The 27,858-nt window shown below is 38.1% G+C and overlaps 4 protein-coding genes across 4 annotated transcripts; 1 reads left to right on the top strand and 3 right to left on the bottom strand.

Moving 5' to 3' along the window:
- Nucleotides 1–15,409: 15,409 nt before the first annotated feature.
- HO173_008113 (uncharacterized protein) lies at nucleotides 15,410–16,555 on the bottom strand (the record flags this gene model as incomplete). Its single annotated transcript, XM_037310013.1, has 5 exons — nucleotides 15,410–15,676; nucleotides 15,753–16,052; nucleotides 16,106–16,201; nucleotides 16,259–16,390; nucleotides 16,463–16,555. 5 exons carry the CDS (start codon nucleotides 16,553–16,555, stop codon nucleotides 15,410–15,412), a joined length of 888 nt encoding a protein of 295 aa, XP_037162973.1.
- A 2,208-nt stretch (nucleotides 16,556–18,763) lies between these two features.
- HO173_008112 (uncharacterized protein) lies at nucleotides 18,764–20,475 on the bottom strand (the record flags this gene model as incomplete). The annotated part of the gene is made up of 2 exons (XM_037310012.1): nucleotides 18,764–20,270; nucleotides 20,324–20,475. The coding sequence occupies 2 exons, from the start codon at nucleotides 20,473–20,475 to the stop codon at nucleotides 18,764–18,766; spliced, it is 1,659 nt and encodes a 552-aa protein (XP_037162972.1).
- Nucleotides 20,476–20,968: 493 nt separating this feature from the next.
- HO173_008111 (uncharacterized protein) lies at nucleotides 20,969–23,269 on the bottom strand (the record flags this gene model as incomplete). The annotated part of the gene is made up of 3 exons (XM_037310011.1): nucleotides 20,969–22,314; nucleotides 22,369–22,717; nucleotides 22,796–23,269. 3 exons carry the CDS (start codon nucleotides 23,267–23,269, stop codon nucleotides 20,969–20,971), a joined length of 2,169 nt encoding a protein of 722 aa, XP_037162971.1.
- Nucleotides 23,270–26,154: 2,885 nt separating this feature from the next.
- On the top strand, nucleotides 26,155–27,393 carry HO173_008110 (uncharacterized protein; the record flags this gene model as incomplete). Its single annotated transcript, XM_037310010.1, has 1 exon — nucleotides 26,155–27,393. The coding sequence occupies one exon, from the start codon at nucleotides 26,155–26,157 to the stop codon at nucleotides 27,391–27,393; it is 1,239 nt and encodes a 412-aa protein (XP_037162970.1).
- Between the last annotated feature and the right edge of the window lie 465 nt (nucleotides 27,394–27,858).

Here is a 27,858-nt window from a genome sequence, read left to right as displayed (position 1 = left end):
AGAGAGAAGTTATAAATAAAGATCTACTAGAAAGCGCTTAAAAGAATATTTTAAAATTATTAAAATATTAATATAAGTAGTTAATTGCAAAGAGCTAAGCGAATAAGTTAATTAAATAAAAATATATTTAATTAAGCGATAGAATTCGAGATTAAGAATTTAAATAATAAGAATAAATATAATTAGCTTTAGTAATATAAATGAAATAATAAGTCTTCTAATTATTATTCTAGTTATAATCTTATTTCTAATCTTTATAAAGCTTCTTTTAATAATCTAGCGAACCTTTTAATTCTAAAATAATAATAAAAATTAAAATCTAAATATATTATAATTACTCGAATAACTTATAATATTCTTTATTCTCTCGCGGGGGCTATTACGTGTAAGCGATACTTCTTAATAACTAAAAGATATTATAATACTTAGAAGTATTATTTACTAGCGATATTCTATACTTTAATAATAATTCTTTATATAAAGTATTAAGAAAATAAGCTTAAATAAGTTAAATTTAATCTTAAAGGAGATCTTAGTATATTAGATTAGATTAAAAGAGTTAATAGTACTTTATATAAAAACTTAATTAATATCTATAATAATTATATTAATAAAGATAATAAGCTTATAAAAAGTACTTCGATAAGTTTAATATTTATAAGTTTATTAAGATATATCGCTAATACTCTATAATATATAGAGAGATAATTAATAAGCTTATAATTAAAGAGAGTTAGTAATAATAGATTTAATCTTAATAAAGAGATTTAAAATAACTCGAAAAGCGAATTTATTTATAAATAGTTAATAAGTTTAATTAGATAAAGATAGATTTAGAGTATTTAAAAGAATTACGATAAAGTAGAATAAAAGAGTAGCGAAGAGTTTAAGAGAAGGATAAATATAAAGTTTATTAAGCTTATTTAACGCGTTAAGATAAATATATAAATAGAGATAATTATAGAATTTTATTCTTATAATATTTAAAGATTTAAAATTTAAAATATTCTTTTATATTATAATTTTAAGAAGAAGAATAAAGACGCTTATAGTTTTAATTATTATTCTAATTATTACTATTAATAAGAAGATAAATAGCTATATTAAATTACTCTTTATATTCCCTCTCTCTTAATAAAGAAGAATAAATATATTCTATATATCTTAATCGAATTATTCTATAAATATAGAAATTTTAATTAGAATATCTTATATATATATTATTTTATAATATAATATTATAAATATATTATATCGTAGAATATCTTATTAAGATTCTAAACTTATATTAGAAAAATAAAATAATATTCGACTCTATCTATATTATACTCGAGTACGGTATAATATTACTTAATATGAAATATCTTATAAAATATATTATATCTTTTCGATTAGTAAGTCTAACTTTAATAAAATCTTAATACTTTTAATAAGTTAAATATTTAAGAGATAACTTATATTACGATAGAACGCTATATATACTTTTATTTATAATATTATTAATTATTAATAATATAGTATATATTATATATCTAGTATTATTCTATAAATATTATATCTTTATTATTAAAGTTAGATAAATCTTCTAATATATCTTTAAAAATATTAAAATATCGCTATTATTAAAGATTTTAAAATCTCTCTCTTTTTCGATAAATAGCTTTTATTATAAAAGCTTTATAAGAATTAATAATCGAAATATTCTTTTATAAATATATTTAATATTATATATCTATATAAAAACGAAGCTAACTACGTAGTTTAAATAATATCTAAATTAAAATTCTTCTTAATAATTATTCTAGTTAAAATTTTTATAAATTAATTTATCGAAATTATTAAGCTAATAGATCTCGAAGACTATAATATAATATAACTTCGCGTTTTTTATATATATAAATTAATTCGATATCGTAGTATTAGCTCGAAGTCTTTAATCTTTATAAATATTAAATTATTTAAATATATAGTTAACGATAAAGCTTAATCTAAATAAAAGAGATTCTTAATTTTAATAACGCTTAAATTTTATAAGAATTATATTTAAGTTAAGATAAAGGATTTATTTATATATAACTTCGCTATTAAATAAATTTATATCGACGAGTATTATAATATAAAGTTAAATATCTTCTTAATATTTATATTAATTATCGTCTATAAGATAAAGTAATCTAGAATTATTATTAAAAATCTCGCTTATATATAAAATTTAGATAAGAAGAAATAAGTATATTATAATAGAATAGCGAAGGAATTTAAGTATTATCTATTATTTATTTATAGATATTTAGCTATATTATAGATTATATTCTTTATTAATATAATAATAATAATTCTATTAATTAAGTAGTTATAATAAGAGATAAATATCGTTTTATCTAAGATAATAGAGAAGAAATATTATAATATTAAAAGGTATATAGAGAATATAAAGTCTTATTTACGCGCTCTATCGAATAAGAAGTTAAAAAAAAATATTAATAAAATATAAATCATTCTAGATAAGCTAATAATTAAATAAATAATAAAATTAAGAATTATTAATAGCGACGCTTTACTTATAAAGCTTTTATCTTATAAGATAAAAAAGATTATCTATCTATTAAGCGATAATTAGAGAAAAATTCTTTAAAATATTAATTAGATTATTTAAGATTAGATTAAAGTCGAGTATCTTATATAATATAATAAGATCTAGAGCTAAAAGTATAATCTATTTAAATCTATATATAAATTATATTTTAATAAAGTTTATAAACTATATATCGTAATTATTATTTCTAATATTCTCGAATTCTCTAAGACGTATTAATTAAAGTTAATCGATATTAAGTATTATAATAATAAAGATTATTATAAACTTAAATAATAGTAATTAATTTTTTAAATTAGATAATATAAAGAAGAATTAGCTATAATATTCGTAAGATAGTATATATAATTACTATCTATATAACTTAATAAAAGATATTCTTAAGCTTATCGTATTAAAATAGCTAATTAATACTCTTAATAAAGATATTTATAAATATTTTAAAAAGTTAATAATATTTATAAGTTTCTTTATAATTAATCTAATTATCGCTTTAGTATAATCTTCTTCTCTATTCTATTAATTTTAAATAATATTAATAAGCTTATAGTAGCTTAAATAAGAGTATTTAAATAATAAAATTCTTTAATACTCTTTAATTATTTAATTTAAAAATCGCTATAGTTTAATAATATAGCCTTTTAAGAATAATAATAAATCTCGCTTTCTTATTTTAATTAAGTATTTTATAAATATAGATATAACGCTAATAAGAGTCTTTCGCTCTATTAATCTAGATACTAATTAAGAAAAATAATAGAATATTTAAATAAATAAGAGAGTAGTATAGCTATCGTAGAAAAATAAAAAGATATATAATTATTACTTAATATTAGATAATCTAAAGAGTCTTAATAATAAGATTTTAAATAGAAATATATAAAGAGAGATAATTCGTTTTTAGATATATAATAATACTATATTATCTTTTTAGATATACTATTTATAAGTATACTCGATTATTTTAAAGCTTTTATACTATTTTAATATATAATTATAATTTAATATTAAATAACTTATAAGATTTAAATAAAAAGATTCTAAATAAGAAGATTAAATAAAAGATATTTAACTCGAAGATTAATATTTATAATAAATATAAGAATAATAATATAAGTAAAGAAGTAAAAGATAAGGTAATTTAGATATACGATAGATAAAGAGATTAAGAGAGATATATATTATTCTTAAATAGATATTTTAAATATCTAAATAATATATAGTATAATTCGACTTCGTATTATATTATTTAACTTTAACTATTTAATTTAATTATTAATTAATTTTCTAAATAGATAGAATAAATAATATAATAGAATTTATTAGATAGAGATTAATTTATAAGATCTATTTCTAAATTAGAATTTCTTCTATTATAATATTCGAAGTCTATTAATTCTATAATATTCTTTCTAATATATTCTCCTCTAGAATTATTCTATTTTTTTTAGAATTCTATAATTTAATTAATTTTAGATATAGAATATAAGTCTTTATAAGTTAGCGTTATATTATCTTTATCTACTTTATTTAAATTATTTTATATTAATATTAATTTAAGAACTTAAACGATATTAATTATCTCGCGTAATTTAATAATAAAAGAGTTTAATTATAAAAAGATTCGTTTCTTTTTAAAATAAGAGATAGAAAAGAGATATCTAATTAAGAGCGCGCTTAATATTTCTTATAATTAAATAAAGCTTAATAAGACCTTTAAGTAATTAAAGAACGTTTTCTCGAGAATCTTTATATCTAGTATTTTAAGAAAATAGTTAAATAATTACGAATTAAGTATAATTATAAAAATTAATTATATATATATATAAACTTATAAATATAGATAATTAAATAAATAACTTATTTTTATTAATAATATCGACTTTATATTATAATTATATATCTTTAATTAAGCTAGTTTCTATATATATTTAAAAAGAACTATAATTAATACGCTAATATCGCCCTTTAATATTATTAAAATCTAGATATTAATTCGCGTTATAATAAATAATATCGATTTCGATATATTTATAAATATATTAAAAGAAGATAAAGTATATAATATTATAATAGATCGAATTATATATTATATCGATAATAAAGATATTAAGATTAATTATTCTCGAAAGTTTAAAATAGTTATATTATCGATATACGAATAAGATTAGAATTCTATATTCTTTATAATTAAAGAATATTAGACGAGTAAATATTTATTTTTTATATATATCTATTATTATTAATACGCGAAGAGATTATTTATTTTAAAAAAAGAAAAAGATAATAAAGATATTAAGAGAAATATATAAAGCGATATAATAGCTCGAATTAACTATTCTCGCTATTAACGAAAGAATTCGAAGTTATAATATATATATATATAAGAAATAATTAGATATTTATATTATAATTATTATATTCTTTAAAGCTTAGTTAATTTCGAGAAATTCTATAATATAAAAGATCTATTTTACTAAAATAATCTATAATCTCTACTTTCTCTAAATATCTCTCTACGCTTTATATAATATAGAATCTTCGTCTTTAATATAGTTAACGCTTTATATTATTTAATAATATTAAACTTAAATAACTTTTAAAAAGTTTATTAATATAAGTTTTCTTTATAAGCTATATTCTAGTAGACTTCGATTAAAGAAAATATATAATCTTTATTAAATAGAGAGAGATAATATAAAAGACGTTAAAGCTAATATTTAATTTTTATATCTTATTAATAGAGATTATAAAAAGACGATATTAATTATAATAGAAATATACTATTATATATAAAATAGCTTCGAGTCGCTAAAAAGAATTATACGTTATTTTTAATAGTTATAAAGTCTACGATAGTATCGTTATCGATAATTATATAAATTATAATTTTATATATAATACTATTTAGAAAATAAAATATATTATTAATATATCGAAGTAATTATTATCGATAAATATTTATATTAAAAGATCTATAGTTATATATATTAAAATAAATATTATTTATAAAAAAATATTTAAGAATAAAGAAGTAAATAAGAAAGTGTAATTAGAATAATAATATTTAATAATAGATAATAATTAACTTGACGTTAATTATTAGTAGAAAATTTATTTAATTTAAATAGAAATTATTAGTCGTTATTTAAAAATATTTAAGTTAAATGAGTAGTTAAATTTAAATAGAGATTCGACGCGCTTTAATTTAAATAAGTTGAAAACGTGTTAATTAATAGCCCCTCTTTTTAAGTTAATAACTTTTCTTTATTCTTTTATTTTTCTATCTATTTAAACGTATTTACTTTTATATTTTATTTATTATTATCTTTAATATTTAGTATTAATTTTATTTTAACTTTTAGTAATAATAGAAGATTTATAATACTTCGTATTCTATTAAATAAGTCTATTACATTTAAATTATAAAGATTATAAAAACTTTAAAATAGAATACGAAAAAGAATATAACGACGAAGAGAGTTAAAAACGCTAGAAGAAAGAAGAAAATTAAGAAGATAGAAAATATAAATTATAATTTACTTATTCGCGAAGATATTATTAATTATATATTAATAGAAAGCGAGTAAAATAAAGAAGATTAATAAGAGAAAAAGATACGTTAAAGAATATAGATAGATAGATTCTAGATTATCTAAACGCTATAGAATATATAAACTCGAGAAGAGTATATATATAGTATCTAACTACGACGATAATAAATTCTTAAATAATCTTATTAATTTATAGAAGATAAAGAAATTATTAATAATTATAACTACTATATATAACGAAACTTTCTTTAATATTAACGATACTCTCTTAATTTTATATACTATTATAGATATTAAAAAAGATCTTTTTTTTAAAGTTAAAGATAAAGGCGAAGATCGTAAACTCGATATATTCTTATTTAATCTATATCTTCTATTAAATTAATATCTTAATAGAAAGCGATAAAAAAGCTCTTATTTAAACTTCGATTAAGTATTAAAATTATTAAATCTAAAATAAAGAGTAATAATATTAATTATTAATTAATTAGTTTTAGAATTAAATAATATTAATATAAACTAGCTAATATAAATTATAGAATTTAAAATAATTCTTATTAAAAATAAAGAATTAGAATTAATAGAGTAAAGTAAGAATATATTATATAATTAAATATCTAGGTTAATAAATATATACTAAGTCGAAATAGAAAATAACTTATTAAGAGAAATCGCCTTTATAATAACGAAGCTAGAGTACTTCGTATAAAGCTTTAATATAAAAATAAGTATATATTCTAAATATAGTAGAATAATAATTAAATTATTATAAATAATTTAATATTAAAAAGTATTATACTAAATAGAGTTATTAAGCGCTATTATATCGAAGCCGCGTTATTAATATATAGCTTATTTAAATCCTTTATTAATACGCCTATTAAATAAGATAAGAGAATTTAAAGCTTTATTAATATCTCTAATAATATTAAATTATATATTATTAATAGATTAGAATAAAGAAAGATATATAGATTATACTTTATAAGATAGCTTAAATAAAGATAATCGTTAGATCGCGCTTTAGAATAATTTAATATAATTAGAAGAGCGCGATTATAATATTAAGAAAGAGTATCTTAATATATTCGAGATAATAAGAGTTATTTTATTTATAATAATTATAACTAATAAAGATTTTAAATATCTAAATCTTTAAGAGCTAAGTTTCTAATTAAAGTATTATATTAACGCGCTTAATTAAGTAATAATTAAAATATAAAAAAATTAAAAATAATAACTTTATAAGAATATTTAATTTATATAAAATATCAATAATTAATTTATAAGTTTCGAGGTAAGAAAGATATTAATATTTTTAATTAATTATTATTATTAATACTTCGAGCTCTTTTTAATAAGAATATAGCTTTTCGATTATATAAATAATTTTCGTTTTATCTTAATAAAGAAAATCTAGAATATTATTTAATCTTATCTTAAGATTTATATAACGTTATTATCTAAAGATCTAAAGACGATAATTAGCGACTTATTAATCGATTTTTAATTTACGCGCTAAGATTTATAAAATAAATAGAATATAGTATATTTTACGGAATTTAGATTAATCGGCTTTTTTAGTTAATAGTCTCTAAAATAAAAAATACTTCTTATTCTAATTAATAGTTATATTATTATATAAAATTTTCTTTTATAATAAGAGAGTATTTCTCGAATTTAGATAAAGAAGTAAGTATTTTTAATTACTCTTATTTAGCGATATTATAATTTTTATAATAATCGCTTTTTATTATAGTCTAAAGAATTATAGTTCTAAATATTTTTATATTAAAAGATAAAATAATAAGAAAGTCGAAGATAAGCTCTTTATTATTATTTTACTACTCGTATAATTATAATACTTCTTAGAAATATATAAGTATATTAAGAAGTTTTAAAGAGATATAGAATAATAGAAAAGACTTATTATATACTATATATTACGATAACGTATTTTAAAGATATATCTTAAATTAATAAAAAAGGTATAAGAATCTTTTAAATTAAATAATCTATATAAGAATTTACTAAATAATATTATCGAGAAATCGAGCTTCGTAAGCGCTTTAAGAAAACTTATATTAAGATTCGCTAATATTAAATTACTCGAGAGATTAAATTTAAGCTTATTCGAAGATAATAAGAGAATCTCGCGAGCTATTAAAAAATAATTAATATATAAAATAACTAAATAGAAAGAAATCGATTTAATAAATAATAATTAGAACTTAAATCTCTCTAAGCTTAAAGTATAAATACTCTATATCTTAATAAGTAGAGAGAATAGATAAAAAAGATTAAACTTTAATATATCGTCTATAGCTTTACTATAGCGAATAAAAGAAAAGACGATTTATAAAGAGAATAAGTATTTATAAATTAATAAAGTTATATTAAATAAGAAGGAAAAATATAAAGAATATATAATGTAGTAAATAGAATAGAAAAGATTAGTCTCTTTATCTACTAAGCGAATTAAATAAGAATTAATAAAGAATTAAATATCGCTATAGCGCTTAAAATTCTAATTATTTAAAAATCTATATCTTAGAGATTATAAATATTATTAATATTACTGGCCGGAAAGGTATGGTATAATATGGGATATTGACCTGCCATATCATACTCTGACATGATATAGGTTATTGAGATTTGCATGATCCCATACCTGGTATGGTATGGGATCTTGGCGGTATATCCCACGGTATGGTATATCTGTGGTATCATATCATGGAATGGTATATGTATGGGATATCCCCACTGAGATTTCTATATTTAGAAGTATAAGTAGCTATTCTAGTCATCATTCTGGTCAACCATGGCTACCACTACCATGACTGCCACTACCATGCCTGCCACTACCATGCCTGCCACTACCATGCCTGCCACTACCATGCCTGCCATCGAAATGTGGCCCCCGCGCATCCCAGCCACCATGTTTTCCAGCTACCTAATTTTGTACTATATTTAGAACCTGGCCTCGGAGAGGTTCTGGAGAATTGATCCGTCCGTTCTACACATCACATACCTGACATTCTAACAGCTACCACTACCATGGCTACCACTATCATGGCTACCACTATTTATCATTAACATAGCCTACTATCATATGGTAGCCATGGTAGTGGTAGCCATGGTAGTGAGTGGTAGCCATGGTAGTGGTAGTTATGGTAGGGTAGTTATGGTAGGGGCGGCCATGGTAGGGGCGGCCATGGTAGGGGCAGCCATGGTAGGGGCAGCCATGGTAGGGGCAGCCATGGTAGATGATAGTGGTAGCCATGATACCGTGGGATATCCCGCCAAGATCCCGAACCCATACCAGAAAAATGGTATGGTATCCGACCCTGCCCACACCATACCCGGGTATGGTATGGTATCACTTGATATGGAATATCCCATGGGATATACCATACCTTTCCGGCCAGTAATTAATATTATAATAAGATATCGCGATAAATCTTAAATCGATAATTTTTATTAGATGTCTAGGGGTGTCGAGTTCGATTTAAATTAAATACTTTAGAGATATTATTATAATCGACGATATTATCTAATTCGAATACGCTATAAATATTAATATTATTAGCGAGATTAGTTAATCTAGAATTTTTATAAATATTATTATAATCGATAATACTATCTAACTCTAATAATCTCGAAAATCTTCTTAATATATATTTAATTAGTCGAATTAAATTTTTAATAGATATTATTATTACTAGTAATATTATTTATCTTAAATAATCTAGAAAATCTATCTTACGTATAGTTTCTTAAATTTTCAATATATACTATTAAATTAATAGTTTATAGTCGCTTTAAAATCTAGTTAACTCGAATAAATATTATCTTAACTTATTAAATACGAAGTTTATTATATTTAATTATTAAATTAGCGAAAAGAGTTAAATATAAATAAAGTCTACTTAATAGATTAAATCATACTTATAATACGAACTCGACGAAAATCGTATGAAAATTCACTTTTTAGATTTATAGATATAGTATATATTATAATAATTTTCTATAAAGCTTAATATATAATTAATAATCTTAAGATTAAAAGTATTAATAATTTAAATATTTATAAAGTAATTACTTTTTCGATTAAATTATATATCGCCGTATTAATAGAGCTTCTAATAAAGAGATATAAGAGTTCCATCTATTATATATTAGTCTTCTCGCTATACTTCTTTATCTAACTATTTATATATCTAATTCTTCGTATACTCTCTTTTTAATTCTTATTCTAGTTAGCGTATATAACTTCGTTATAGATCGCTAAAGAGAATAACTATAATTACTCGACGAGTAATAATATTTACGATTCTATAGCTTATCTTAGCTTATATAGCTACTCGCTATATAGACGCTCTATTTTTATATATTTTAAATCTTTTAAGCGCGATAAGTATCTGCCGGTCTATAGATATCTACTTCGATCTTCGTTTAGAGTTATTATAAAAGACCGCTATTAGCTTTAATTACTCTATTAATCGATTAAATATCTAAGAATCTATACGAGCGTACTATCGAAAGAGATTCGACTAATCCTTCTTTTAATTTATATAGATTTCTAGATTAATTAAAGTTTTAGCTATTAGCCGACGAGAATTTAAGTTATATTTACTAGTTACTTTTAGTAAGATTTATATAATAAGATCTTCTTTCGAGTTAGAGAAACTAGAATTACTATTATCTAGAGTATTAATAATCTTCTTATTAATTAGATACTTAATATAGGCGTTTATAAGAGCGCGTTTAAACTTCTTTCTAGTTATAGCGATAGAGAGAAAGAATTTAATAGAAGAAAGAACTTAACGATAGCGCGAAATATATATATAATACTACGTTAGAGCGTATTTTTTAAGACGTAATAGTAACTATTAAGTGAAATAGTAGGTTCGAATCTACTACTTTAAAAAAATTTACTATCTACTATTTATAGAGCTAACGGGTAGTAAATGAAATTAAATAGTTACTATTTATAATAGTAGAAGTAACTTTAATAGCCTCTATTATACTAGCGTTATTAGAAATCGAATCTAATACGAATTAAATATCTTTAACTATATAATTATAATTAATAGATATTTACTCTCGAACTATAACTAACGAGAAATATTTCGCTTTATAAATTAATACGTCGTATAAAATTCGAATCTAAGCTCTCGCTAATATCGCTTAACGAAACTTTAAAATCTATAGCTAATAGCGCTATTAGAAATAAAAAGTATCGTAATATTATTATACTAGCGCTATTAGAAATCGAATCTAATACGAATTAAATATCTTTAACTATATAATAACGCTAGTATAATAATATTACGATACTTTTTATTTCTAATAGCGCTATTAGCTATAGATTTTAAAGTTTCGTTAAGCGATATTAGCGAGAGCTTAGATTCGAATTTTATGGGATTTTTTTTTTTGTGAAGTGAATTTTTTTTTTTTTTTTTTTGTGGGGGGGGGGCTTTTTTTGGTTTGGGGGTTGTTGTGGGGGTTTTTAGTTCGTATTAGGTTCGATTCCCAATGGCGCTGGTACAGTGGTGTTGCGGTGCTTCTTATTTCTAGCATACAACACCTCAACAATCTTTCAACAATGCTTAGAAACCGGGTAGCGAATCTTGATTGCAGAAAAACTCTCGGTCAGCGTTCTTTCAGGAGTGACAGGAAAATTATCTTTGGCAAAACGGATTACAAAGCTTGGCATCTTCACTTGTACCGCGCCCTATACAGATGGGTATGGGTCGATCGACGACCATCGATTCTAACATTGCCATCTGCATCCGGTAGGCTACATGATGGGATTTTCAGTGTCTCAGATTCTTTGGAGAAGATCGTAAATTGCTATCATGAAAAGATACCCGTGGGCAGGTATTAGCTACAGCGAAGACAGTTGAAGGACTAGGAAACCACGGGCTCATTGTGCATCGTCCGTCGCCATTGAGTCAACATCTATTTTTTGAACCGCTCATTTTTGTCGCTGAACAAGTTTCGAGTCAGCAGCACTGAATGCTGTTACGGAATGAAGGCGGGGCAAGCATAGGCGGCTTCACAAAAAGGAAATATATAACCTTTACATACACTCATTAAGGTGCTCGCCCCAAGTGGTTTTCGATGTTGCCAAGATCATTCTGCTGGCATTTGGCGGGAAGGTTGTTGTTCCCACTCGTCGCTAAGTCCCTCGGAAGAAAGACAGTCGAGCTCGCAAGGACTGCACCTTCCGCAGGGAGACCCGGAGAGCCCCCGGAATGATATTGCTAGATGGGCGGTTTGTTGCATTGCAGCAGAACTACGATTTACGAGTTGCGCGTTTACCTTTGCGACCTCCAAATTTGCCGTATTTTCGCACGCACAACTGAATTATGGAGCGAAACATTGACATGCCACCTCAAGACCTCAGTATTGCTTAGCCTATTTATCGACGTGGTGCAGCGGTACAGTATAGAGCAGAAAAGCTATTGACATTACAAGAACCAGCTCTACTACACTAACGCTAGCAACCTCACCTCCAGCGATGGAAAAATCTTGCATCTTGTCGTGATGCTATCCAAGTTTTCGCGAAATGTGATTGTACACTAAGATGAGAACGGACTTGGCCTGCGTTGGTATGAAAGCTTACGGAAGTCAGATTGACTCGGTGGTTTGAAGACGGATTGCTTTAGATTTCTGCGAATGTACCGATTGCGTGATAAGGAGAGGTGTCGTCTGGGTCGAGGTTTTATCTTGCTTGAGCAACCCATGAGTGATCAGAAGGTCTACCCGACGTTGCAGATACGCATTCAAAAAGCGGATCTCGCAAGGCTCATGCCGTATTCGACTGTGTGCCAAAGACAACGCACTAGTCCGCAGGCAATACATATTCGCAAGTGCTTCGATACGACTTTACAAACGATAAAGACAAGGAGGGTTGCTTGATGGCTTGTAAAAGCGCCTTGTTGAAAGGCGTCCATTTGATCTAAAGACAGAAATCCAATGACGAAAATGCTTAAACTGAATTGCACGCTTTCTATACAGAGCCTGACATTGCCCGCCACCTGTGGATCCTCGGCCTGAACTCGGCTTTGTCGCAACGCCGGAGAACGTTTTGGCTCTCAGAGCTTCGCGCGCCTTCAAGGTACCAATGCATGCCGCTGGCCATTCTTCTTCACGGAATCGCCTCAAGCAGCACCAGGTCTCCAATCTCAATCCCTCTTCCCTGCCCGGATCAACCAAGACAGGGATGTTCTCAACGTCACCCAACCATTGAGCCTGCAGTAGCTTTTGAACAAGAGCAACGTGTCCTAACCCATTTATAACGCGCAGGGGAACTCCTTCTGCACGGACATCAAGGCCTCGAGCGCCTTGTTGGATTCCGTCTTGCACTTGGCGTCGCAGTCGTCGTCGAGTCGGTCCAGGACCGCGGCGATGGCGACGCCCATGTGCTGGCAGCTTTCGGATTGGATGCTGCGGGTTTGGAGGGAGTTGAATTCGAGGGAGAGAGGGGTGGCGAGCATGGGGGTGGCGGTGGCCGCGAGAAGGCAGAGGATTGTTTGGAACTGCATGGTGGATGAGGTTGGGCTTTGAGATATGCGATGGATTTGCTGAGTTTAGGGTTGGGTGGAGTCTCGGAAGGTAGAAGATGATGAGTACTATTGTAGATTACTCGTGATGATGATGATGTTGCTGTATGTAGCTAATGATTGTGTTGATTTTTGATGATCTGATTGGTCCCTAAAGAATGTTGGGTTGCCAAAGACGTTCAAGAAAAAACAAAAGACTGTGAGTTAGTGGGATGAAAAGATTGTAAAGATTGTTGATGTTTCAAACGTCGACAATGGGGACGCCGACTCTTATGTAAACTGACCCGCCAAGAGACATTCTTGAGTTTCCATGCCTCCGCCGAGGTCAGACATAGTTGTCGAAAGCTACGTGTAATTCTCGGCCTCCATGTACAAGCCCCGGGATGGTGTGTTGCAAGTCCAGATCGCTCTGACGGCGCCTGTAGAAGGAATCGTGGGTCCAGCTTACATTTGTGGAAGCCTCGCAATTGGTCGAAAGCTTCCTCGGCATTCTCGCCGCATCAATGACTCCGGAGCCTAAAGGTAAAACCTGTGCATAATGTAGGCTAGGTCAGATTGGTAAAAGTGCCATGGCTAGGACCTGTGGAAACTCGCAGCCATAAACTATATGCGCGATGATATGGCGATAGCGCAGAAGGGCAGCGTAACGCCATACGCCAAGCAAAAGCCACGGATAGCCACTGCAAGGTTAAAGACGCCGGAATCTTGCAACCTCTGCTCATGCGCGGTACTTGAGAAGAAAAGGTTCAAGAACGCACAAGGCTTACCTGCTGTATCGCGAAGTATAGAGATTCCTAATAGCCACCGAGGAACCATCTGATTCACAACTCAGAAGCTGATTCGGTCCCGCAGACGTTCACTGAATCCCTTATGTTGTAGACTGTACTCGTAACCTAGATATTTCCGAGGAAATTTATTCTTCGTCTGGACATGGCAGTTCGATGCTGGCTTGTGTATGAGAACAGTCGCGTGTTTTGATATTCTGGTAACATCGTTTGCTGCCGTTCGGGATAGGCACGACGAACTGACGGCAGCGAAGACTTAAATAAGCGGTAGCCGAATTCGCTATATCCCCATCCAGACGTAGGCTATTGTATCAATATTCAAGCTTGAAAACCAAGATGCGCCGGAGCAAATCTGTCACGAACGTGCGCCTAGACGAAGATGATGAACCCTATCCATAAGGGCAGAATTCCCACAAATCTTACACCCTTCTTTCCTCGTATGTGGCTTAAAGGAAGAATTGGTTCTCCTTCTGGAACGAAACGAGGTTTGACTATGAGTTTGAGTACGCTCACTAGTTCGACCAAGCTTACCTATTTGAGAGACTTGATGAGTCTGCGAGCAGCTTCTGGTTCTCCGATATGGGCTACGGAATTGCCACTCTGCCCGCTTACGAACTCTCTCTTTTGTCTTGCGCCTATCAGTCCTTGAAGCGCAACTGCTTTTAAGCATGGTAGTCGCTGTCTGTGAGGAGGATTGACTCTGTCACAAGCAAGTGAGTAGGAGTGGTGCGAGATCGTTGCGCTGCGTTGGCCATTGCTGAAGGTGCGGTGTCGAAATAAGATTGGCTGCTATGGTCAAGGCAATAGCTAAGAATGGGATGGAAGTATAGAGGGGGGGGTTTCTGAAATTACGTCACGCCATAAACCTTGAGCAGATATGGAAAAACAAAGGTTGCCACTATCTCAGATCACTTGACCCAAAATCTCATGCTGCTCCCACCCTTCGCCTCGTGTCTGGATCTTCATGCTTTCCAGCAATCTCTTCTTCAAATACTTGTCTCTTACATCCATGCCGCCGAACGCTCCATGTGTCGTATCGAATTCGAAATGCTCAATGGCCCGCCAGATCTTCAGTATCTCGGATGGTGGTAGAGGGATCATGTTCGGGACCGACCATTGGAAAGAGTAGCTGGTCTGACCTGGCGGACGCGGATGGGGCGTATATGCAGACTCCGTATGTAATTAACGGGAGGCACCTTACAAGACTAACAAGACAAGGCAGAAGCTCAGAGGGGGTGGTGCTTACAGGGACCGTTACAATAGTATCAGCGATGAACAGCTTCCTCCCCCAATGCAGGACTAAGCTGCCTGGGAAATGTCCACCAGTCTTGATGGCGGTCACCCCAGCCAGCACTTTTTCGCCGGCAGCGGCTGGACCATCGATCAGTCGCAGCGTTTGCGGCGTCGGAGGCTTCTGACAGAGCCATTCCTGGTCATCCTTCGATACGTAGACGGGACAGTTGAAAGCTTGTGCCCAATCTACGTATGTGGTGTAATAATGTGGATGAGAGATCACGATGGCTTTTATGCCGCCTTTGGCGTTGATCTAATAATGCTTAGCCCTTGCTGCTCGCAACGGAATGGAGGGGAAGAGCAGACGAATTCGATGGTCTCATCATCGAGAAGGGTGATCATATCCCAGAGTACATTCCCGGCTTCTGTCTCGAGCAAAAAGCATCGTTGGCCAATTGCGAACTTTCAAACGCAGTCAACTACCTGCTTGCCCATGTCATACCATAAATCGTGACACACCTTCGGCTCTGTCCAAATGGACCATACCCGAGCATCGACGGAATCCTGTTGCCATTTGTTCTCGTGGTTTTCCTTGAGCGCACTCAGTGTGGTCCAAGATTGCCCGGACGGTGGGACAAATTGGCGCGGATCCTGCGCTCAATGTAAGTCGTCGGCAGGAAGAAGCATCGTGTCCTTTCTTCTTCTCTTCCTCAGTATGCTCACATCGCAGATTTTGCAGTGTTCCGGCGGTGATAAGGCTTCAGCGTCAAACTGGGAGCCACAAGCGGTGCAGATTGGGAGCATGCGTGTGGGCATTTTGCTTGTCTTATGATACACGAGTGCGCCAGTCAATAAGGTGATGATCTCAAGACTAAAGTAAGGTAACTTGGTCCCGCCTATGCGCCAAGCGCTCGGGTAACGGCCCACCTAAAGATTGCCTACTTTTAGATATGATGGGGTCGTCTTCCGAAAATAGGGCTAGGGCTATCACTAGCGCTGTTCAATGCTTGGCGTGCCGACCTTTGTTGGTCCTGCCCGAGGGAAGCACCCCCCGGGAATGAAACCTGAGTAGAAGATACCCTCTCAACTTCAAATACTTGATGATGCTCTTATCAACATGCGAAGCCTAGCCAAGCCAGCCGTCTGACCCCGCAGCGCCAACGGCGGCTTTGTAAGCGTCACGAAGCGCTCTGCATATACCGTCGACCACTGCACCGCACACATCGACCAGATAAGGCATACAAAGCGTACAATAATCCGACCAGCCCAATATCAAGCTATGCGGTCCACCAAGCCCGGTCTCCTTGATTCATATAGAAGGGGATATGAAGAACTCTTGGTTAACAAGCTGCTCCGGGTCAAAATACTCGTAAATCCGCGTGCTTTTCAGCAATACTCCACCATGCTTCGTCGTCCCATCCCTCACATACTATACTCGAAATAATACAGCCTCGGCGTCACACAGTCCCACTCCTTCTTGTTGATAACACCAGTATGGCGAGAATAATCGTCCGCTCATTCATCTCATATCCTCCAAGACACGAACAACACGCCGCGTAGTCTCACTTCGTTACCCGTCGGGCTCAGCAAGATTGTCCCTGATCCAGTAGACTTGAAAGACAATAACAGCCTACGGCTCACCTACCCCTCGCTTTACCGTTTTGGTTAAGTCTTCACCCGCGATACGACCGAATTCTCTCCCGGAAGCTTTCGTACATCGTTTGCCATCTGCGAACATGAACCCCAAGCCGTCCGCAGCATCTTCCGCAGCGGTGTCGGAAACCTTCCACGACAATTCGCGCATTGACTGCCCGGCTCTAGCATGTTCAATTTTCATCACTGTGTACTACATATCCACCACCGTGGACCTAGCGTCTGCGCATCCATACAAGTTGCAATTACTTCTTCCGGATCAAACCCACCAGTAAGCGCGACGTTTGTGGTGCCTATGGCTTCCATATCTAGGTCACGAGCGGGGTTCACACAAAGTGAGTACCGGAAGGGAGTGAAGAGCTGAGTCCCTGCTCGATCTTGAGGACGAGGAGCCGGGTTTGTGTCGTTCAACTGCTTTTGTTTTGTAAACCAGACCGCAAATAGAGAGATTGATCTCGGCTTTATCCTCAACGAAATGTAAACCACTTGATCGTAGAGCAACGATGAGAAACTGGCACTCCGCCAAAAAAAGTGGTCTTCCTTGTTCATAATTTCTTGGGGCGGCGGAGCAGTCTACAGGAACAAGAATCGCAACTTATTGCACACTTGACCACCCATCCGAACAGCCAGCGCGTATGGGGGTGTTGCTCGTGTTCGGCCTCCCGGATCCGAGCTGATATAGTATGAATAGTATATGCTGGCGCGAATTTCCCCACGTTTGATGGCCTGACTGCTAACGAAACCCGTTTGTCTCGCTTTTGGCGTAGTAACAATGGATGCCAAATTTTGCTGCGAAGAACCGGACCGCGCTGCTCACCCATCCAGGGTTAACAGTCTCGCCTCTCGATATTAAAGTGCATACGGCGCTTAAATCTGCGTGTATTGTTCGTGTAGACAGGCTGCCGTAGATCAGTCAATCAGGAGTCCTCTCCTCGCAAATTTCCAGCGTCGTGTATGGGCAGCCTATCCTGGCGGAAACCGTTGTGATGGTGGAGATGGCAGAAGGGACAAGGAGAAATCTATTGATTGCTGGTTGTATATCGAGAGATGGGGCTAAAGGCACGGCATAATAAATGTGATGCGCGCGACTCTTTTCCTTTGTTGGCGAACTTGTTCGGGCGAGGGGGCCTCTTTTGGATGGTTCTTGCAAGAGTGCAAACATTTGGATAACATTGCGACGTCGGCTCAAGAACATTGCATTCGTCGACGGTTTAGGTGCTCGATCTTCATCATTTCGCAAATGCATTCGCAGAAGAATTACTATGATTAATGCCAAGCTGACGCTTGAAAATTGTCATCATTCTGACACACTATAAGAACAGATATTCACAGATAAGGGTATCTATCTCACAACCAGCCCACCCACCCCCGTCATCGTCCCAACAACCTCCCCCGACCCATCAGCCAAAACGCGTACAACCCCGCCCCGCCCGCCACAACCAGAACACTACTCAGCGCAACCCACCGGAACTCCTCACGCGAGCTCCAAACCACCGTGGCCGCATAATGCGCCAGACCGAACGTCGACGCCAGACTCGCTTCCGTGCCCGCGAACGTGGACCGCGACGCCGGCCCCACGCAGCTCTGCGCCAGTTGCTGCGCGCACAGACTGCCCGTGAAGCGACCGAGGCGGGAGGCGGAGACGGAGATGATGATGAGGAGGGCGGTGGCGGTGTGGGTTTGCCAGGCGGTGGGTGAGTTGGGGGTGGTGGGCCAGGTGGTGGAGATGCGCCAGATGGCGGGGACGGAGGGGATGAGGGTGAGGAGGGTGAGGGTGATGGATAGGAGACCGAGGCGCGAGACGCCGGCGGTTTGGCTCTGTGAGGTGGAGTTCGAGTCGTGGGTTTGGATGGCCTCGTGCACGGAGAAAGTGGAGGGTAGAGGGGTGTTGGGCGTGCTCGTGGTCTCGCCGTCCGAGAGGGGCTGGTATGCGGTGCGCTCGTTGTTGCCAAGAAGGCGCACGGCCCAGGGGAAAAGGAAGGTACTGCTCAGTTCGAATGCGGCGCTCAGGACCTCGGCCCATGTGATGAGCGTCATGGAGAAGCCGGAGTTGACGAGGAAGACGATGAGGGTGGATGAGAAGGTCAGGACCGAGAAGTGCAGACTCGACATGGCCAGCGACGGCATCCAGACTTCCGTCCCGAAGTACTGCTGCAGACTGCGTCCGTACTGGACAATCCAGCCTGATGTAGCCTTGAGGGCATCGAGGAGGTTGTGCAAGGTAAAGCCAGCGCCATCGTTGCGTCCGCTAATTGCGCACTCTTTGACTCCAGACCCATCGACCACTTTTTCTTGTCGCAGCTGCTCGTTGCCCTGCCAGACCAGTCTTGCCGTCCAGTATTCGAATGGCCAAGTCAGGAAGTTGAGGCCAATTAGCAGAACAGCTCCTAGCCGAGGCGAGTTCGTGGCAGACATGAAGGCCGAGATCGCTATTGGAGAGCCAAGCTTGCATATGAGATCTATGCGGCTCATAACCGCGTTGAGACGCGAAAGATCGTAAGGCGCTTGCTGCTTGTATGTAGTGCCGGCAGCGACCATAGATGGGACCCAGTCACGCTCGATGGAGATGAGGTTAGCTAGTCGAGACAATCTTTCCAGAATCCCCAGCGCGAGGATCAGGAGAAAGATGGCGTCTTTCCACTGGTGCAGCTTCAATGGTCGAGCGTCAGTGGTACCAATGGCGGCATCAGTTGACGTGGGAGTTTCTTTTTGAACGTCCTTGGTGATGATGATGGCCCAGCAGACACAGGCCGCGATCACAACAACACGATTGACAGAGACGGTGGTCAAGAGAGTCCGAAGCCGCGACGGCGCATGATCAACCCAGCGACCCAAGGACGAGGCGAAGACTATGATGGCAAGACTGGTTGTGATGCCGCTAATCGGCACGGTCAGAAGAATGCACAAAGCTGGGAGTTCGTCAATGCTTACATCCATGAAGCCGCACTCAGACCTTGGGGAAATGCAGCAGCGGTGAAAAGGACAGTAGCGAATTCATATGACCTGGCATTCCATGTCGATAGGAAATGACAAAGGAGTAGATTGTATGTGGTCCAGTCCTGGCTCGACCCGAGTTGGAACATTAGCGCTTCGACGCGTTGACGGCGCTAGACGCGTTTCTTGACGAGTTCCCGTTTGAGCCTGCTAGAACTTGGAAGGCATCAAAGATGCCAAGATTGACATATGGTATGTAACTCGTTAAGCGCATTACGCATACATCATGGCGGAGGCAGTTCGCATAAGTATTCCATTCCTCCCGGTGTGGGTATTCTTAGATCAGGGCTGAGAGCTGAAACCCAAGGGATTTCCTCAGCCCCCAAACATTGTTAATTTGTTAGTGCTTACCCAAACCCCAGCCGCACCAAGCGAGAAAGCCTATTTGCTAAGCGAGAAGAATGAGAAAGGTCCCAAAACTGTGATCAGAATTTGGAAAGACCTTCCAAACAACCCAGGTAGAGTGAGTACATGTTCAATATAGTTAAGATTCATTGTGACCCAAAGGTAAGGTCGGAATCCATCAAATGACCCTCGATAGATGAAAAAGGCCCCCTCTAGCACATCTTAGTAGCTGCGCGCTCAAGACCTTTGCTTCCCAGTATCCAACCACTTTCTCCACCAATCCTTATGTGAGCTCAAAGCCTTAGTAGACTGCCGCTTCAACTCCACAAGACGCAGGTCACCATTGGTATTTCCAGCCAGCTGGACCTTCATCTCTTCCGCCGTCATCTCCATCTGTTTTCTGTACATTGAGTGTCCGCATCCTCCATCACCGCTCGTAAGGCCATGGAATAGAACCGCAAGGCTGCTCGACTTCCACACGATAGTCTGATGTCTGCTGCTAGAGATGATAGCGGCAAGAAGCACCATACATGAAGCGAGTACAAGTCCGACGGGCAATATCAGCCAAGGCCAGGTCACCAGAACGTATGTCCGAGTGGTGTAGACTTTGCCGCGGTTTTCACAGGCAGGGTCTGGGAGAATATTTCGAAGAGCGTCGGTCATGCGATTGGCTAGGTTACTCATGAGGATGTCTAGGTCGTCGGCGTGCCATAGTGCTTGCGCAATATCCGAGGAGTAGATGGTGAGGTCGAGGAGCTCCTGTTCGGTATACCCCATGCCGGGCAGGTTGATACCTTTCACAGTGGCGGTGAATGCGTCTTCGAGAAATCTCACGAGTGGTAAATTGCCCATGGGACTGACGTAGTAGCCATTGGCCGAGCCTTTTCCTCCTGCAGTCGAGGTAAAGTTGGATCGGAGAGAAACATGAGACGTATCCAAAGCGGAGCTATCTGTCCAGCTCGAAACAACAGTCTGGTTGAGAACACCGTTTTGAATGGAAGTGTCCAAAGTCTGAACGCACCAATACAGCGCACACTCTGTTGCAGGAGGCATGAAATTGCCACCTATAGCGCTTATCGGATTGTGGCTGCCGTTGAAAACGATGCGACCAAATGCTAGTATTGGATCAGCGACGCCTTGGAACATCGTTTTTGCGGGCGCGGGAATTAAATAGTCTGGGTCATCAAGACTCCTAACTACGCTAGGATCGTTGCTGTAAAGAGTTTCATACCGGGGCAATGCTACGACGCTCATGTTAGTAGTCATCCTGAACAGGGAAGATTCTGCAACTGCAGATCCGTAATCATCAGGTATTTGTTTGTCCTGAGCCGTAACATTCACCTCGCCAGGAAGATAGTAGGTGCAGTTGATTTCGCTAGTGGTGTCGGTGGTGGGTGTGAGGTTACATTCCTTGACGACCTCCGCTGTAACATCGCTACAAGTACTGCAAAAACCAAGGGTATCGGATCGGTCAAACGTGCAGTTCCCAGTCGGGCAGTTGATGTTAAGAGTCGAGTTTGCAGTCCCCAACCCGAGAAGGCTGTTGTAAATCGCCGCTTTTAGGGCTAGCGGCAAAGCGGATGCTTGTTTCGATCAGTCGCCCTGATCCATCGATAATTAATTGGAAGGGAACGTACTTGAATCCCTATTCCCAGACTCGTTAGACACATCTCCCGATAAGTTCCAAGATGAAACCTGCGGAAAAATCGGGTGCCTGTAGCCGTTTGTAACATTGGAGACTGAAGGGTAGCTTAGGATTTGCTGAGCGAAGGGGTCTACAGCCAAGGAGGCAAGGACGATGAAGGCTCCTGCCGACGCCAATACCGTCCTCCCATCCCAAAAACGATAGAGGAGCTGGAAAGCTCCCCAAGGCCCTCGGCTCGCTTCGTCAATGGTGTTAAAATCTATCAGGTTCTGACGTTCCTTTCGGAATAGAAGCCACTTCGCTTGACCGATGGATTCAGTTGCTGCTAGCAGCATCGACGTCTATTCAAGATTATTGTGAGTATTTTCAATTTTTCGTTTTTCTCTAAGACTTTACATGGCGTCTGTTTTAGGACTTACCTTGGCTATTGTTGACAACACAGACAGCATAGCATTCAAGGTAATGCCGTAACGTAAGACTGGCACTGGCTGATGGTTATAAACGGCAAGCATAGCAACAATCGCGACGGTGGATCCTAGACTCAGGAGGGCACCAGCAATTTCCCAGAACCACCAATCATGGTACCAAGATCTTCTGCCGTAGTGCATCCCATGGGTTTCGACGGGGTCTTTCGTCTCTGAATCTGCGGTTGTATTATCATGTTGACAAGAATCCTTCTGCTGGAGCAGTGGCTCTGTGGACACCGTTGTGTTGCCTCGATCGGTCGCTGCTCTCGGGTCGACCCCCGGCTGTTCAGGCTCGCTTGTAGAGACAGTGTTCGCGCAAGTATGTAATAAGCCTTCAGAATCCGCAGTCCGTCTTTCAATAGGGAATACGCTGGATATGCTAGACACGCTGGATATACTAGACACGCTAGACCCTCGTGAAGCCATCGGAACAGACAAGAAGTGAAAAGAAACTTCTTACCCGGGAGACAGACAAGAGACAGACGGTTGTTGAAACGACGAAGAGAATGGAGTAATCAGTATTTGTAGGAACAGGGGCCAAGAGCTAGAGGAAAGAAAATGTTCTAGTCATGAGAGGGAGCTGAAACACGCCGGAGGATCTTCGCTGCAGGAATCATGCGTGGCTGATATGCATGATCCCACCTTCCACGTGAGACTCCGCCTCCTGATGGATCAAACCAGTAAAATTTGTCCACATCATCCAAGCACCGAATAATGTAATCTTGCCAACTTTGGGATACTGGCTCAGCCGCAATTTCCGCAGGTGAGCTGGCACTTCACAATATCGGACAAAAATAGCTGGGGGCGCCCAAGAGCTTGCACGCGAGCACAGCAAATCCGAGCGCCCCTAGCCACTCCTAGCTTCCGGGGGCGGCCAACCCCGAATTGCCGCTACCTTAGGCACAGCATCCTCGGAAGCTACCTAAGCGAACCGCGATTGGCGGGGTGAACGCCTAGAGAGAAAGCCTTATTTAATGCTCACAGTGCTGCGTTATGCTTTAGGGGGGAAAAAACAACAGGTTTCCGCCCTACTGTTAATCTTTAGTGCTCTTCTCGTAGGGTCGGATCTGGGTCAGCACGCCTCAAGAGTTGGGTAGCAGGCACGCTCCAGAAAAGTACATCGCCACTGCTTGTTAGACCATGTTGTTTAACGATGGCTCTTGTTGAAAGCGCAGACTGCAGGATGACAGAGAAAGTGATACTGAACCGCTAGTTCGCTGGGAGAGAAAGAGAGCTGTGAAGACCAAAAGATCAACGGACGCCATGTTTGGTGACCCGCCAAATCTTCACGTGGGAACCGCAAGTTCAGACAGCCGACAAAAGAGGGCCGGAGACTGCGAAGGCAGAGAAAGCCTACTGAGTGCCGCGAGCCATCTGATCTTTAAAGCGGTAGATGACGCCTTGCGCCTTTGTGAGCACGAGACACACAGGAGCCCTCTGGTAGACCCTATCAATTCATCCCAATCAACCCGGAGTCTTGTAGATTCTGGTATCCCGCCTATCCTATTGGAGCTCTCGCTCTTTGGTACCAGTCATGCTGTGCTGTAGCAACGGATCTCAATGGTCTCCTCGCAGCAACTTCCACTACGCATTTTGCGCCTCCACTTCATCCATCACTGTAGCTTATTACGACTCCCCACCCTTGTTTCTGCATGGGCACAGGACTAAACGCCGGCAAGGCCTGCATCCTTGGGGTATGATTCTGTTACTTGAATTGTGTTTGGTTCCATAGGCAGTGCTTCCATTGATCGAGAGCTCATCTGGTTGTAATGCTCTTGTAACCCGTCCGTTATTGTATGAGCACAGCTGTGAAATTGCTGAGGCGTATACCGTTGAAGTTCTTTCCCTTGGTGGAAGTCAGCCTTTACCGCAAGGACCCTATGCTAGGGAGTGGGAAGGTGGTCCCAGCTTAATCGGGGTGGATGTATGAGGGGTGAGGAAGGAAAGTGGCGCGGATGACATCTTCAATATGTCAATGTCAGCTGCGTTACCCAGGATTTGCCTGTAGAAAGAGGATACTCGGATGTCTGCTCCATTGCCGATTTTTAAAGCGGGTCGATATGGTGGAAACCTTGATGAAGCAGGTCGGATATGGATGTTGGCAGGTTGAGGAGGCGTCGACACGACATGGAGAAGTGGCGAAGGCGCGCCGTAATCAGGCTTTTGAGGTGATCAAATGAGCAGAAACGACATGCTAGAGCCGCGCAGGGTCGTGGTCATGGTCATGGTCGTGGTGCAGTCAGGTGTGTGTTCGTAGGGAAACATTGAGATGGATTTTCTGACGAAGATCAATATAGCGAGGACTTGTCGCAGATTCAAGAAATGCTCGGAGATAGCCGAGTACTAATAAGGCAATTCTTTCTGTCTTTCTTCTTCTTTCCTTCCTTTTTTTTTATTGTACCGCACAAACACACACACACACTGAAACACAGAGCTCCGGGATCGCTAAACATATCAACCACACAGCATTGTCGGCGCAATAATACTAGTAGTGTGTAATGATTTAATGGTTGCATCTCAACAGCATACATACCTTACTACTGCAACTTTGACAGCTTCTTAAAATCAGAGTTAATTGGGTGCAACAAGAAACGGCTTAGCTAGCGTATCCAATCACGTTCTATCACATTTATCTTGCTCACCGAAAAACCACACCTCCTGCTACAAGTGAGGGATGTACAAAGCAAATACGGAGATTATTATATCCTCTCGCTGGCCATGATGCTTCCAGCTGTCCCTTGAGCCCTGTTCCGGGGTGCCATTCATCGGGAGAAAAGGTATCTCCGTGTCAAGTTTTAAGGGCCTGGTAACGGGGGGAACAGGGCTCACAGGAAAGGTGGTGGGACAAGAACCAGTCAAGAGTGCACGTCTCCGTATCCAACGACCAACGGAACATGCAGGGCGAGAACGCCGAACCGTTGGTGGAAGTTTATGCGCGGAAGGCGGTTGATCACATATGAGGCATATTAGCCAAGAGTTCGAGACGAGTGACCAACTTTGGACGAAAAACCAGGCATTACTCGATGCGAGTAAGCCTTGTCAGTATGCGCATGCATGAATCCTTTCAAAACAAATAATAAATATGAGTGGCTATTTCCAGTACTCGCTACTTTACTTCTTAGTGCTTACCTCACCCCAATTGACAGATGCACAGCATCTGAAAAATGGTGCGACTCCAACTCCAACCCATCCCATATCCAGTTGCTATACTCTCGATGCCTCATCTCATTTGAAACTGCATCGGAAAGGACGTTTTAAAGATAATGCACCTCGGGGCCACGCTGAGTGGCTACCAGGCTTCCACTTAATGCATGTACGACGAATATCAGGTCAATGCAATCTCCGTCCTCGTGGCCTCGCATGGCGCGAATATTTCCGTGCTTGGTACCAACATTGGAACAAAATCAACTTTCCTACGAGTGATCCAGGTTCACTCCCACGGAAACGGTCCTCCTCCTCCTCCTCCCGCCTCTAAATACCACTGTACCACAAACCCCCGCCTGGGTACTCATCTCCGAGCTTCAACCTCGAAGAGCCGTGCCTCTATGCCTTACTTCTCTCAGCGAAGCATCTACATCTCTCTCTCGGCCGTTGTACTGGTCTTCTTCACTGCCCTAGCACTTACTCCGCGCCCTAGCCTGAACACTCTCTCAATCCCGTCGCCTTTCAGCCGAACTCACAACCAATCACCCCACCAAGCCCTCCGTCATCGCCCTCAACGGCCCCAGCAACAAGGACCTCTCTCCCACCATGAAGAGCAGCAACAACCGACATGGCTCTTGGCAACCATGTCTGCTTACTTTTCACAACAGCGGCGGAATGTCATCCGCGCCACTTGGCAAACTCTCTATCCCAACCCTGCCTTCGAGACTTGCTTCTTCATAGCCAAGCCGCCGCCGCTATGGCAATCGCTCATCAAGCAGGAGAACGACACCTACGGCGATTTGATAATGTTGGACCACCTGGAGGAGAGCACCAAGGTTGCTATGTTCATCAAGCCAGTGGAGTTTTTGAAGCACTTGCTTGGGTCTGGAAAGCCATCATGGAAGTTCGTCTCCAAGATCGACGATGACAGCTTCGTTGACGCCGAGCGTTTCTACCACGAGTTCCTGCGACCGCGCATCGATCGCCACGCCGCCGCTGCTGATCAGAACGGAACCCTCATCGCCCGCCGCCTCCGCCTCGAGCACAGTGACCGCAACTTCAGCACCCCCGGCGGGCAATTCTACACCCTGTCGTGGGACTTGGTCCGGATTCTCGTCGAAACGCAGGCCCGGAAGCTCATCACCAACGTCCCCGAGGATGTCCTCGTTGGCCGCCTGCTGTATGATGCGGACGCCAAGTTCGAATTTGTGGATCTCGATGATACCCGCGCGTTTGATGTGACGGATAATCTGACGAGACTGAGTCAGGAGCGGGAAGATTTGGGACCCATGGACGCCGCGGCTATTAATCCGCATAAGATGAAGGACGATGAGACCTACCTGCGTGTGGCGGAATTGTTTGGGAAGGACGGATTTGTGGGACATCCTTCTGGCGCCGTCGAATGATGGTAGGTAGGATGTTGGATGTTCTGGCTGTACCTAGACTAGCGGCCTTGTTATACGCCCGAAGATTTGGATCAAGCTGATGAACCATACAATGACCTTTATTCGACGTTTGGACAAACGTCTGCCCCTTCACTGCCACTCCCGCCACAATGCTTTCGGGCGTACCTAGCTCTATGGGCCCCTCATTCACCATCACCACCACCACTGTTTGAGCGGTCCTCTTCTCAAACTAGTCTCCTTGACCAGGGGTCGCCGAAAAAGATTAGAACAGTCCATCGTTCCACGCTAGCGCTTCTTCGCCGCCGCTTCCGTGACACACCCGAGCATGATTTCCTGGGGAAGGCGAGGCTGCTGGCGTACGCGAGTTGCTTGGATGAGTGAGTGGTGGTGCGACGTGCCTGGGAACACGCTGTGTCGTTTCGTATCGCGGTGTGGGTGGCAAAGGCATGTGCTGTGGACGTGGGC

The sequence above is a fragment of the Letharia columbiana genome (assembly GCF_014066305.1).
Source record: "Letharia columbiana isolate WasteWater2 chromosome Unknown Sc0000028_s0, whole genome shotgun sequence".
NCBI lineage: Eukaryota > Fungi > Ascomycota > Lecanoromycetes > Lecanorales > Parmeliaceae > Letharia > Letharia columbiana.
The sequence above is the reverse complement of the archived record's forward strand: the minus strand, read 5'-3'. Positions and strand labels throughout refer to the sequence as shown.